The following is a 12507-nucleotide window of genomic DNA, read 5'->3' as shown; positions in this document are numbered from 1 at the left end:
GAGTGTATTGAACTGCATGTGCGCCCGTGGGGCTCGTAAGCTAATTAAATTATATTTCGTTGTTGTTCCTCGAATTACGTGTGTTACATACTCGAACCCCAATTCGATTTGCATATTTTTTTTTTAATGCGACAGTACCACCTTGCCCCATAAAATAGCACCTGGTCCCTCCCCAAATACCTTCTGTCCACGACACGAAAGAAAATTAAACAAATGACACTGTAATGAGGCCAATAAAATGCATTGAATTGCAGGAGCGACAGTTGCAAGGATGTCCTTCTGCTTCCAGCAATCATCTGCATCTATATATTTTATTTCTTTGTTCGTTTCAGATGGCGTCTCTGCCGCTGTCGAGGAGCGCGCCCTGCTCGAGTTCGGATTCCGATGAATCGGACGCGGACAGCGCTATGCTCGCTTCTTGCAGCCTCCAGCTGCAGGAGATCAGGCAGGAGGATTTAGCTGCCATCCTTCCCGATCAGCAGGAGTTGGACGCGTTCGGCGCCTTCGAGGAGACGGAGAAAAGCTCGCCGCAGACCGGCGACGCTTCCGGATCCGACATGGAGCTGCCGCAGCAGGCCGTCAATGCGATTATCCAGCGAACCACCGAGAGCTCCAGCGAATCCGAATCTCATCCGCCTCCGAATCCCAGCAGCCTATATGCAAACAGCCTGCTGCAGCAATTCGTCGCCCAGACGCAATTGCTGAGCACATCGACGTCACAGTCGGGCGGCGCTGATGGCGGGTCCGGTCCCAACCAGAACGGCGGCGACGCTCCGAACGCTCTATCAGCTGATGATTCTGTCAAGAGGAAACGCGGCAGGCCGAAGAAGATCAACAAGAATCCGGAGAGCTCGAAGATCGTCGACAAGTCCTTGCTGAACATCGAGTCCTACACGGATCCGAACGTCTCCCCGGACTCGGGAATACAGAACAGTCCGGACCACGTGTCCAGCCCCGACTGCAGTCCGCTGCCGGTGACGAAGGGCGGCAAGTACGGGCAGCAGGAGAAGAAGTGCCAGGGGAAGAGCAGCCAGAAAATCAAGGAGCAGCAGGCGAAGTTACCGGTAACTTCGAATCGATTCGATCGTATTCTGTACGGCAACACGGATAGAGTACTGTATCCGCCGAGACGTAAAGTCGGGAGGCCGCCCATCGTCAAGAAAGGACCCGGGCGGCCTCCCAAGAACAAAGTCGAATCAAAACCCGCCCCCACCAAAATGGAACTGAAAAGCAATAAAACGAAGAAGAGTAAATCCAGCAAAGACAAGGAAATCCAGCAGCTCACCACGAACACCAACAGCCTGAGTCTAGGTAACACCAACAACAAAGCGAACGGCGTCAAAGAAAACAGCAAATCGTCGAAATCCACGCACCTGTACAATATATGCGAAAGGGTCAGCAAACGCCTGGAATTGAACAAGGACGTGCCACAAAAACAAGAAGGCCATTCCCACAAAACCAAATCCAACAATAACCGTGTTATACTAGGAAGCAAAAATAAAATAGATCGTGTTAAAAATAAATATCTAGCGTTGAAGAACGCCAAACTGATGCACAGCAAGCACAAACACAAGAAGCACAAAAAGTGCAAGTTCAAAATACTGAAGCCTCTAGCAACCGCACACGTAGATCCGAAATTGAATAGCGAAATAGATAAGTTAGTGCAAGATTTTGTGAAACTGTGCAACATTAGTACATGCAAACCGGCCAAGGAAAACGTGCCGGAGATTCTTAAAAATATCAAAAAAGTCTCGAAGAAACGGAAAACGTCCGATAACGTTGACCGCAAAAAGAAGAAACAGAGTACCACCACTATCAACAAAGAACCGACCTCAAACGAGCAGCGATTGCCGCTCAAGAAACGTCACTATCACCTGACGACCAACGAGAATAAACCCGAGGAAGTGATCGTTAGCGAAGACAGCAAGAACAAAAACAAAATCCTCGTAGAGAAAAAAGTCGAGCAACATCCGCAACCGAGTCCCATCAAATCAGCGAATTCTTCACCGAAGGTGCCCACGATAAACAACAATGAATACGGAGTTTCCGATCACATCGAGGAAGCGATCGAAGCATGCATCACAAAGTACACATCGCCGAAGCTGAAGGAAGTTAAAGTTGAAGAAGTCTCGCCGAAAGAGGAGAAACCCGCTTCGATTACGGCAACAACTCCGAAAAAACGTCACAGATTGGAGCAGGCCGCTCAAGAAATTGCAACTCTACAAGAGAAACCCGAAACGATGGAGAACGTAGTCTCTGAAATGAATCTGAAACGCAATTTAACAGCTAAATTGAATGAGGTGACCAAGAGAATAGAGAACAACACGGCCCAAATGAATACTCGCAAGAAAAATCGATTGGAAGATTTGACGTCGAATCTAGCCTCGAAAATAAGCCCTGCGGAGAGTTCGGATAGCAATAAACGCAAGAAGGAAGTGAAGAGTGAGGTTCGGGCGACTGTGATCAAATACCCCGCCTGCAAGAAAGCGAAGCCCATCGAACCGGAGATCTTGGAATCTGTCGTCGATGAGAAACCTACAGGAATCTTCATGCCCACAGTAGATTTAGAAATCAACATTCCCGAAGCAGCTGATCATGACACAAACACGATACCCGAAGTACCTGAAACTATTAAAAATGATATTAAGACAATTCCGACAAGCGCAACTACAGCAACCGTTGCATCGAATAAAATCGCAGAGGTGAAGAAGCGTGTAAGAAAACGCAGAGCCATAAATCGCACAGGATTTCCAACAGTCAAAAAGAAGAAAAAGAAAATCGTGCAGGAAATAATCGTACCTATTATAAACACTCCGGAAATTAATTCATGCGATAGGGTGCCGAAAGACGGTGAAGAATATTCCTCTTTCGTGGAACGATCGGAAAAGAGCGACACCGAAAAGGTATCCTCTGATCTCTACAAAGTTTCTAAATGGGAAGTCTCTAGTGAATGTGATAGTTTACCGCAAGAGGATCGTATCGATTTTGATTCTCTTGATGTTAAACAAGAACGGATGTCTTTGAGGAACAGTTCACCTTCGACATCGGTGGACACCTCGAAGAAAACAGACACGAGCAGCGATGTTGATGATTTGACACTGGAGGCGAGGATCGAGAGGTTCAGAAAGAAGAATAAACTGAGGAGACGACACGGTTTGGAGCGAAAGTGCAACGAAGGGCATTTGAAGAAAAGATTAAGAGATACTTCGCCGGCCAGCAGTATAGAAGCGTTCGATAAGAGGTTCAAGGATGATAGAGCTTCGGCGTCTGGGGATGAGAAGAAGAACAGGAAAGTGCCGAGGTGGAGGAAGAAGTGCTTACTGGCTGGACTGTTCTCTGATTATTATAAGGAAGACGACGAGACAATCAAAATGAAGCGAAACGAGTACGTTACTACAAAAACTAAATTGTCTTATAATCCGGAAGAACATCCGTACGGATTATTACCAGCTCCTTACCATTGCGGCAAATACTTGAGGTGCCGGAAAATAGAGTTTCAGCTGCCTTACGACTTGTGGTGGCAACACACGCATTCGCAATTACCCGGCAGAGATTTGGTGCCTTCTTGGAATTATAGGAAAATTAGAACGAATATTTATAACGTTAAGAATACAGCCGGCGCCTGCGAACCTCAACCATGCAATTGTTCTCCTCAATCCGGTTGTGGCGACGATTGCATCAACAGATTGGTCTTAGCGGAGTGTCCTGCGACTCACAAGTGCCAGAACCAGAAGATCCAGAAGCACGAGTGGTCACCGGGAATCGAGAAGTTCATGACGGAGAGCAAGGGTTGGGGAGTCCGCACGAATTCGGCCATCAAAAACGGTGATTTCATCCTGGAGTACGTCGGAGAGGTGGTTTCCGATCAGGAATTCAAAGAACGCATGGCCAGCAGATACGTGCACGACACCCATCACTACTGCCTGCATTTAGATGGTGGCTTAGTGATCGATGGTCATCGCATGGGTGGTGATGGTCGATTCGTTAACCATTCTTGTCAACCGAATTGCGAGATGCAAAAGTGGTCGGTGAATGGACAATTCCGGATGGCTCTCTTCTCGTTACGAGAAATAAAACCGGGCGAAGAACTGACGTACGACTACAACTTTTCACTCTTCAATCCTGCTGAAGGTCAGGAGTGCAAGTGCGGTAGCGAAAATTGCCGAGGTGTGATCGGTGGGAAATCCCAGAGGGTAAGGCAAATTCCCGTGCAAAATCCCCCTCCGCAAGCCGGAAGAGTCGGAAGGCCGCGCAAGAATCAAGCGAAGAAAGCAACGAGCAACGCCAAAGAAGTAGTTACGGCTCCGCCACCGCTGCCGCCTCCGGCCTCGATTGTTCCCCAAATGAAACCAATTAGTCACTCTCAACGGCTGTTCGTGCTGGAGCACCATTGTTTCCTTCTGCGAAATCTGAAGAAGGTGAAACGGGTCAGAGATAGGTCGTTAACATCCACCGTTTCCAGAACCCAAGCGCCCACACCAACGGACCAGATCTCGTTCTTGAACCACCTGAACGCACTGCGACAGCCCAGGAACATGAAAACACGGCAACTAGCACAGGCGGAAGATGATCCTGAGCTTCACAAAACCGTTCGTCTGGCGAATCTTCTGCGTGACATCTTCAACGTTGTTATCAAGTACAAGGATGGTAACGACGAGAAGCTGAGCACACCGTTTATGCTGTGTCCAGCAAAGCGAAAAGTGCCCGAGTATTATCAGAAGATAACGGAACCGATCGATTTGACTACGATAGAGCAGAACATCGAGACTGGCGTCTATAAGAACGTGGAGAGCTTCGACGCCGATATGAATAGGATATTCACAAATGTCATCAAGTTCTATGGAAGGACCGCAGATTTGGGAGTGGCATCCACGCGTTTGAAGAAGGTTTATAACGAGGCGAAGAAGGAAAGTCTCCCGAAATTCCAACATGTCCTCGGCGTTAAACCACCAGCCAAATTCACATCCAATAAGAAAAAAGGTATGCTTCTTGTTTCATCTTGTTCACCAAGCAATGTATTAATGTACTTTGTTTTATTGTCTTAGGCGAAGAGGAAGATATTATTCGTTGCATTTGTGGCATGTTCCGCGATGAAGGGCTCATGATTCAATGCGAGCGGTGTCTTGTCTGGCAGCATTGCGAGTGCGTCAAAGCGAATGCGGATGCTCCCAGTTATCATTGCGAGAAATGCGTTGCCAGAGACGTGGACTACGAAATCCCAATGGATGAATACACTGAACACGGTCATCAGTAAGTTTTGTTTTCGCTCTCTTCGGATAAACGGCATAATAACATTTGCGAATTCTAGGTATTACATGACTCTGATGAGAGGCGAATTGCAATTGAGGCAAGGCGACACCGTGTACGTGCTTAGGGACATTCCAATTCCCGGCACCGATAAGAAGCACACGTACGACACGATCGGGGAAATCAAATACGCGGATTTGGATATCTTTAGGATAGAGAGGCTGTGGAAGGACTCGAAGAACGGGACACGCTTTGCTTACGGTCATCATTACTTAAGGCCCCACGAGACTTACCATGAACCAACGAGAAAGTGAGTCTTACATTATAAACGAAACTCGTTTGCCGATTTCAAAACGTTTCTTCCTTAGATTCTATTCGAACGAGGTGATGCGAGTGCCCCTTTACGAGGCCGTCCCCGTAGAACTGATCATCTCGCACTGTTGGGTGATGGATTTCAACACCTACTGCAAGGGAAGACCCATAGGCGCTCCAGAAGAGCACATCTACATTTGCGAATATCGCGTTGACAAGGGCGCAAGATTATTCAGCAAAGTTTCCAAATCGAAATTCCCGATCTGCACGAAGACGTACGCCTTCGAACGTTTCGATACGCGTCTGAAGGTAACAAGAACTTACACTCCCCACGATCTGGATCCGATGTACACCAAACAGCGTGGAAGAAAACCTCAAGAAGTTGAGGAAGTCAAAGAAACTGTGCCGGCAATTCCAGCAGCCGTTCACGTTCCAATCGTTAGGGTAAATATTATTTTATTTTCAAACACTCATTCTACATCCATTTAATCATTCGTTTCACATTTTTTTTTAGACTCCGACAGAACAAAAGGCTCGATTGAATGGAATCCTATTAAATTTGTTGAGCAAACTGCCAACTAAGCAATCCCTGGATGTGTCTTATTTACTCGAAGGTGGCAGGAGACGTGGAAAAAACAGACTTTAAAAAGGTAAAATTTGGGTGATAACTGCTGTAATATAAATAAGGAATAATTACTTAAAACATTTTGCTATAAGAATTAAACAAACAAATTAATCGTATTTACACGCGAACTCTCAAATGAAAGTTTTAATTTAAAAATTAAAAACCACAAATAATTTTTCGATCTAAACAAAAACAACTGTATTTTTTACTTACATCACTACTACTAATAAGAGCTAGTCATAGTTTTTGTTGTTAACTCTATTATTGCTAATTGGCCTACAATGTTTTTTTTTTAATTTTCAATGCATTTAATTTAATTTATAATCTATACTTGTATATAGCTGTTATCGAAATAACTTTCAGTTTTCTTACTTAATACACATTATTATTTTTTTTGTCTATTATTATTATTATTAAATAATTATTACTTATTGCGAGGGAAAATCAAACTTGGATTATATGTGTTTTTTTTAGTTACATCTTATATTTTTTTTTTATTCAATGTGAAAGCATGAGATGTTAATGTTATGTTATAATCTATGAATCTAGAATGATTTTTGTTTAATTTTTATTATTGTGTATGTACTATATTATTATTATTACGAGAACCGAAGCTAAATCTAAATCGTTCAGTATTTATGCCATATTTATTTTTATTTTATTTTGAAAATCCTTTTTTATTAATATTATTATTTCTATTTACATATACATATTAATAATAATAGTAATAATACACATGTGATGTTGTACATTATTTATTTAGAATGCGGTTTATTTAGCACAGACCAGTGAGTTTAATTGCACGATCCTTGCAAATTGTACAACATTATTATATTTTTCTCTTTTTACTTAGTATTTATATTTTTTTTATTTATTTTTCTTTACATTATATAATATTTAGGTTCACTTTGTACTACATGTATCTTTTTTGCCTGATTATATACTATGTAATATTATACAAATTGTTTTATCTCATTTTTTTAGATATTCAAATATCTAATTTAAATAGGTATATTAATATATATATATATATTATATATATATAGTTTTATGAATCAATAAAGAATGTTATATTTTTTGAAATTACTACTTTCATCTACTTTATTTCAATCCTCTTGCAGATTTTGGGATTCTTGCAAAACGTTGGTGGATTAATGCTGTAGTTCATCATCAGCATATATTGTCATTTTATATTTACATTTTATGCATTCATAATCTCTCATATATTCTAGCACTTTCATCGAAGCTGTTTTTACAATTAAACCTGTAAGTTTTAAAGTTTATTAATTAATCAAAATCTTATGGATTAAATTGTACCAGACAACTGTAAGAAACTCCCAAAATCTGTGGGTTTTGGTAAATCAGTCCTGTGCACTTCTGGGCATGTTGGTAACCCAAATACTCTTGCATGCACATTTTTCTTTAAAGTATAGATTTTATTGTCGGTTTGAGTGATCAATGCCTCTTGTGCACTGATAATCAAGTTATCACATGCTTGTAAACCTTCTTCTGGGCTTCCAAGTATGGAATTGGCTAACTTTGGATCTGCATCGCAGATCTCTACAAACCTTTATATTTAATGATTAACAGTGAAAAAAAATGTGGATTCTTTACTACTCACATTAAAGCAAATCCAAAGTGTTTCGTACTATCCACATCTTCCAGTACTTTCATTAACTTTTCCTTATGTTTATTTGGGAGGTACGCGATCACAATTGTCATTACTATCAGTACAATTGACATTTTAATGATTGTTGTTCGGATATTTTCGAGTCACTTGTTTGTACTATATATATATAGTTTTATGAATCAATGAAGAATGCTATATTTTTTGAAATTACTACTTTCATCTACTTTATTTCAATCCTCTTTAATTGTTATTGTGAAAACGTTCATCATCATTTGCTTTGATATTTTCAGACGTGTATCTTTCACAATCCTGAAAATGTATACGTTGTTTCGTTGCATATATTAGACTTTCAGTAACTTCGGCATTTGCATTCCAACTCGGAATATCTTCTCTGCGGAAAGACTTTCGGATCTTGCCTCCATCTACACTGCCGAGCGGTATGCCATTCATGGAGCGAACCCACGACATCCAAATCGATAGCCAGGAATGTGACGAACATTAAGACCAATCACTGGGTGGTACTAATCAGGACACAGTTCAGCAGGATGGAACGGGCTGGGTTCTCTGTGATTTTATGCTGGCTTCCAGGTCACCAGGGTATCAGTGGAAACGAGAGTGCGGATGATTTGACGACGGATGGACACGCTGAGGTACTTACAGGGCCCAATCGCTGTTGGAATGGCAGAGGATATATGAAGCGGAATGTAGATATAAAGGCACATCTTACTTCAATTTCAGAAGAGAATTCAGTAGACGTCCGTGGTACGAGAAGATGGGTTTCAGGAGTAAAGCGGACATTGCCAAGCTTAGCCGTCTGCGGTCCGGACATACTTGGACATGCACCGGAGCATTTGGCCAGAATCGGGTGGCAGGATTCGGACAGATGTAGTTGCGGGTCAGTGGTGAATGCAATAGTGAGGCATCAGGGGTTCTTCATGAGCAATTGCTGCATAACTGAATTCCCATGCTCACGTCCATACGGTGTCTCATCCAATCCGAGGACGTTGGCGTCTACAAAGCAATTCTTGAGTTTATTAAAACATCTAATGCCTCCATATGATTTAAATTTGTTAACATTTCCAATTTACATCCTTGGTTTCAAATGTTTTTATTAAAACATCTAATGCCTCCATATGATTTAAATTTGTTAACATTTCCAATTTACATCCTTGGTTTCAAATGTTTTTATTCATATATGAAGTGGTTTACATGTTTGAATTTTACATAGTATTCATACTGCTTAAGCCTAAGCTCTTTCAGCATGCAGTTTAAGGGTTAGATTTGATGAGTATATAAAAAAAAAGTAACATTGTAGGATAGAAGCACATTGTAGAGTAAAAACAGAACATTCTTGAAATCAGGAAGAGATTTAGAAAACATTAAGATTACACATTTTAAAGGACACCTAATACACATTTATATACACATAAGAAATATAAATAAGAAAGAAATTGGAATATGGAATATCACAGAAAGAATGGCTAATGTTTTCAGTAAGATCATTGAAAATGGGAACTAGTTTAGCTGGAGGGAATGGCATTTTAATTTTTGGTTTTAGCCTGAGACAGTACTGGGAGGAAGTTTGAATAAGAAAGTGTGTGATGATTGTGTATTTGAATTCTGAGAGCTAGTTTTCCTTGGAGTGTATTTATGAAGTCTGTAATGCTGGGGAAGGGAACAAGGTCGTAGAGTTGAGCAGAGGGATATTTGTAGTGTAACTTTAGAATTTTTCGTATTATTTTCCTTTCAAATTGAAAAGTCTTTTCAAAAGTTGAGGTGTAATGAGAGTGTGAGTTACTATGGTGATTACTGGACGGATGTATGTTTTGTATATGTGTAGTAGTGTGTTAGAAGAGCATCCTCCCAGTCTGGATCTGAAGCAGGCTGTAAGGTTGAAGCGGAAATTAACTGATTTGAGAATGTTTGCAATTTGGGTGCTTTGGTTGAGAGTCCGATGAAGCAGGACGCCGAGATACCTAGTGGCGTCAGATTCCTCGATGTCGACACTCCAAAGGTTGATCCCCAGTCTGACGTCTTGAAATCATCTGCTGCATAAGGTATGCCGGAAACCAATAAGCTGAGATTTAGTAGGGTTTGGCTTTATTCTCCACCTTCTCATCCATGACTCCAGTCTGCAGCAGGCCTCCTGAAGGGATTAGCAGTGGCAGGGATCCGGTGTGAAGACCAAATGACCGTATCATCGGCATACTGTTGTAATTGAGTGCTATCATCATCAGGTGTGGGAATGTCAGCACAGTATATATTGAAGAGTGTCGGAGAGAGGATTGCGCCTTGAAGGACCCCGCGGCACTTCGGCACTTCTTCTCTTGAGGTAGCTCTGATTTACATCCTTCCGAGGTCTCTCCAAGAACCTATGTACTCAACCGCTGTGACCCCGGTTCGAAATACGTTATATTTTTATGTTCGACTCGTAACCTTTCTTGTTTTTATGTATATCTTTCATTGAAGTTAATTTAAGTTAGAAGTTGTTTATTTTAATTAATTGGGCTGAAGAAGGAAGTTATGGTTTTATTGGAAGAAGCTGTTTACTTTAATTATTTGGGCGGAAGAAGAAATCCGAAGAATAAAGTATTACTTTGGTTTTTGTGCTTTGACTGAACAGACAGTGGCTGGCTTGTTGGCGCGCAATGCAGAAGCCAAATGAAGAAGTGGGAAGGAAGAAAAAAAAATAAAGAATATTGTGATTAAAAAAATATATTTAGTATACAAACAAAACAAAGAGTAACATCGAATAACCAAAATTATAAACTATTTTTTTTTATAATTATAATAACTTTCAAGAATATGTATTTGATAGGGCTTCGGATATATCGCTGGACGAAATAATACTGTCGCTTACGAGAACAATTTTCGCTCCCAAAAGGTTTTCCAGCAAATTGCACGCGGCAACTTCTGAATAAGTTACACCACCGATAACTAGGATAATCAGAGACTTGTTGAGCAGAGGATACAAATTGTTGTGTTCCACGTGAACCGGGCCCAGAGGGCTCAATTTACTCTTGACTTCTTCAATGGGCGTCGAGCAGAAAAGCATCGATGCGATTTGAGTGACCAACGGTACGTAATTCCCTCCGAAGACGTAACTGAAACAGTTCGGGGTCTTCAAGTTGACCTTTTCTGGATCGCTCGGAATCAGTTTCAGTTTATTGGCGTTCGTGTAAAAGGCATTCGTGAGTGTTTTACGCAGTTTACTCGAAAGACTGGCTATTGTCAAGGACATGCTTTCTTCTATGAACTTCGCCTTCACCAAATTATCGTGCAGACCTAATTGATCCGCTTGGAATCCGAATTTCTCCATGTAACTCAACATGAATTTCTTGTAATCACTTTCCGCTATCCCTTGTGTGATTCCAATTAGACACATCAGAGCTAATACGGATTTTGGGTCTGCTGATGTTTCCAGCTGTTGCATCAAGAACTGGAAATGTGTGCTCTTGCTCTTGTTCTGCATTATACCTCTTTCAACCTCAACTTGCTTATTGAACCTATCCAAGAAGTTACTCACTATGGTTTCGGCTGCATTCAGATGAGTTGCAACAAGTTTCTTCCTTTCGTTGATCTCCTTCAGTTGTGTCCTAACATATTCTTTCATCTCCTCCAAAGCCATGCTTTTGGAGTACTCACCCTCATTCCTCAACTTCTTAGTTTGTGCACTCAATATTGCTGTCACCTCAATGAAGTGCTTATACTTAATATCATCATACACTTTATCACTTGAACCATCCAACGTGAATTTCTCAAACTGTTTGGACTTTTCCACATCCTTGCATTCACATTGACCTGCTTTAATATCATACACTTCTTTGAGCATAGCCGAGTATGTTCCTGGTGTTAATAAGGCACTAGGATAATCTAGAGACCTATCACATATCACCAAACCACCAAAATCTGATTTACTCTCATTATGTTTATAATGATCTTGGAATTGTTTCATCACAATACTGCTCTTCTCTCCTACAGACATCATAAATTTCGGTTTCCCAAAAACCATGTTCAAGTGAAATATAGACCTGGCATACTGCATGATTAAAGTGAGATCATCATTTAGGAAGATCTGCTTGTACATATTGGGAATTTCCAAGCTCAAGATGCCAGCATCTATTGAAATTGGATACCACTGCATGGAATGCAATTGGATTATTTCGAATAAACCCAATCTTTCCAATATTGTGTCATATACATGGAGCTTTTGTGGAATGCACACTACATGGTATTTGTCTTTGGGAGCATTATCCGGATCCAATTGGGACCTTACCAAATTGATTACTTTAGAAAAGGTCTTATAGTTGGTGTAGATTAAGTAGACTTGTTTGTTTGGTCTATTGGTTGCAATTGAATCCAGGGTGAATATCTGCTTAATCTCATTTTCCCTGCAACCAAAATCGATAAGATAGCTTTGTGAGCGGCAGTATTGTTCTTACCTAAGCCAAGTAACTCCACAAATCCTTTGCAAGGGAGGAATGATTTCCTTTTGTAAAGTTAGATCTTTATCTCCAGCAATGCTTTCAAATATCTTAGATAACATCACTTTGCTTATCTCCGACAAAGAGAAACATTTCTTCGTTAGAACGTCCATCTCTTATGAATATTAGAGTTTAAACTTTTTGTTGATTAATACTGTAGAAGCTCATGATTTCCTATTCGCTCGGCTGAACCTAAAAATACTTCGGAT

At 41.1% G+C, this 12507-nt stretch overlaps 3 protein-coding genes across 3 annotated transcripts; 1 reads left to right on the top strand and 2 right to left on the bottom strand.

Moving 5' to 3' along the window:
* Positions 1 to 317: 317 nt before the first annotated feature.
* LOC108559411 (histone-lysine N-methyltransferase ash1) lies at positions 318 to 6491 on the top strand. The gene is made up of 5 exons (XM_017916687.1): positions 318 to 4980; positions 5046 to 5250; positions 5309 to 5557; positions 5616 to 6003; positions 6074 to 6491. Exons 1-5 carry the CDS (start codon positions 333 to 335, stop codon positions 6203 to 6205), a joined length of 5622 nt encoding a protein of 1873 aa, XP_017772176.1. The 5' UTR covers positions 318 to 332; the 3' UTR covers positions 6206 to 6491.
* Positions 6492 to 7490: 999 nt separating this feature from the next.
* Positions 7491 to 7906, bottom strand: LOC108559358 (DNA helicase MCM9-like). Its single transcript, XM_017916613.1, has 2 exons — positions 7806 to 7906; positions 7491 to 7752 (listed from the first exon to the last, which is right to left on the bottom strand). Exons 1-2 carry the CDS (start codon positions 7904 to 7906, stop codon positions 7491 to 7493), a joined length of 363 nt encoding a protein of 120 aa, XP_017772102.1.
* Positions 7907 to 10578: 2672 nt separating this feature from the next.
* LOC108559468 (vacuolar protein sorting-associated protein 33B) lies at positions 10579 to 12488 on the bottom strand. Its single transcript, XM_017916775.1, has 2 exons — positions 12257 to 12488; positions 10579 to 12205 (listed from the first exon to the last, which is right to left on the bottom strand). The coding sequence occupies exons 1-2, from the start codon at positions 12409 to 12411 to the stop codon at positions 10612 to 10614; spliced, it is 1749 nt and encodes a 582-aa protein (XP_017772264.1). The 5' UTR covers positions 12412 to 12488; the 3' UTR covers positions 10579 to 10611.
* Between the last annotated feature and the right edge of the window lie 19 nt (positions 12489 to 12507).

This window comes from Nicrophorus vespilloides, unplaced genomic scaffold (assembly GCF_001412225.1).
Source record: "Nicrophorus vespilloides isolate i.1.1-1 unplaced genomic scaffold, Nicve_v1.0, whole genome shotgun sequence".
In the NCBI taxonomy this organism is placed as follows: Eukaryota; Metazoa; Arthropoda; class Insecta; order Coleoptera; family Silphidae; genus Nicrophorus; species Nicrophorus vespilloides.
The sequence above is the reverse complement of the archived record's forward strand: the minus strand, read 5'-3'. Positions and strand labels throughout refer to the sequence as shown.

Excerpts from the sequence above, each read along its gene's own strand:
- LOC108559411 (XM_017916687.1), top strand. The coding sequence starts at position 333 with ATGGCGTCTCTGCCGCTGTCGAGGAGCGCGCCCTGCTCGAGTTCGGAT. Across the intron at positions 5,558-5,615 it reads TACCATGAACCAACGAGAAA|ATTCTATTCGAACGAGGTGA; the intron begins GTGAGTCTTACA and ends TTTCTTCCTTAG. Across the intron at positions 6,004-6,073 it reads TTCACGTTCCAATCGTTAGG|ACTCCGACAGAACAAAAGGC; the intron begins GTAAATATTATT and ends ATTTTTTTTTAG.
- LOC108559358 (XM_017916613.1), bottom strand. The coding sequence starts at position 7,906 with ATGACAATTGTGATCGCGTACCTCCCAAATAAACATAAGGAAAAGTTA. Across the intron at positions 7,753-7,805 it reads CACTTTGGATTTGCTTTAAT|GTTTGTAGAGATCTGCGATG; the intron begins GTGAGTAGTAAA and ends TTAAATATAAAG.
- LOC108559468 (XM_017916775.1), bottom strand. The coding sequence starts at position 12,411 with ATGGACGTTCTAACGAAGAAATGTTTCTCTTTGTCGGAGATAAGCAAA. Across the intron at positions 12,206-12,256 it reads TGTGGAGTTACTTGGCTTAG|GGAAAATGAGATTAAGCAGA; the intron begins GTAAGAACAATA and ends TTTTGGTTGCAG.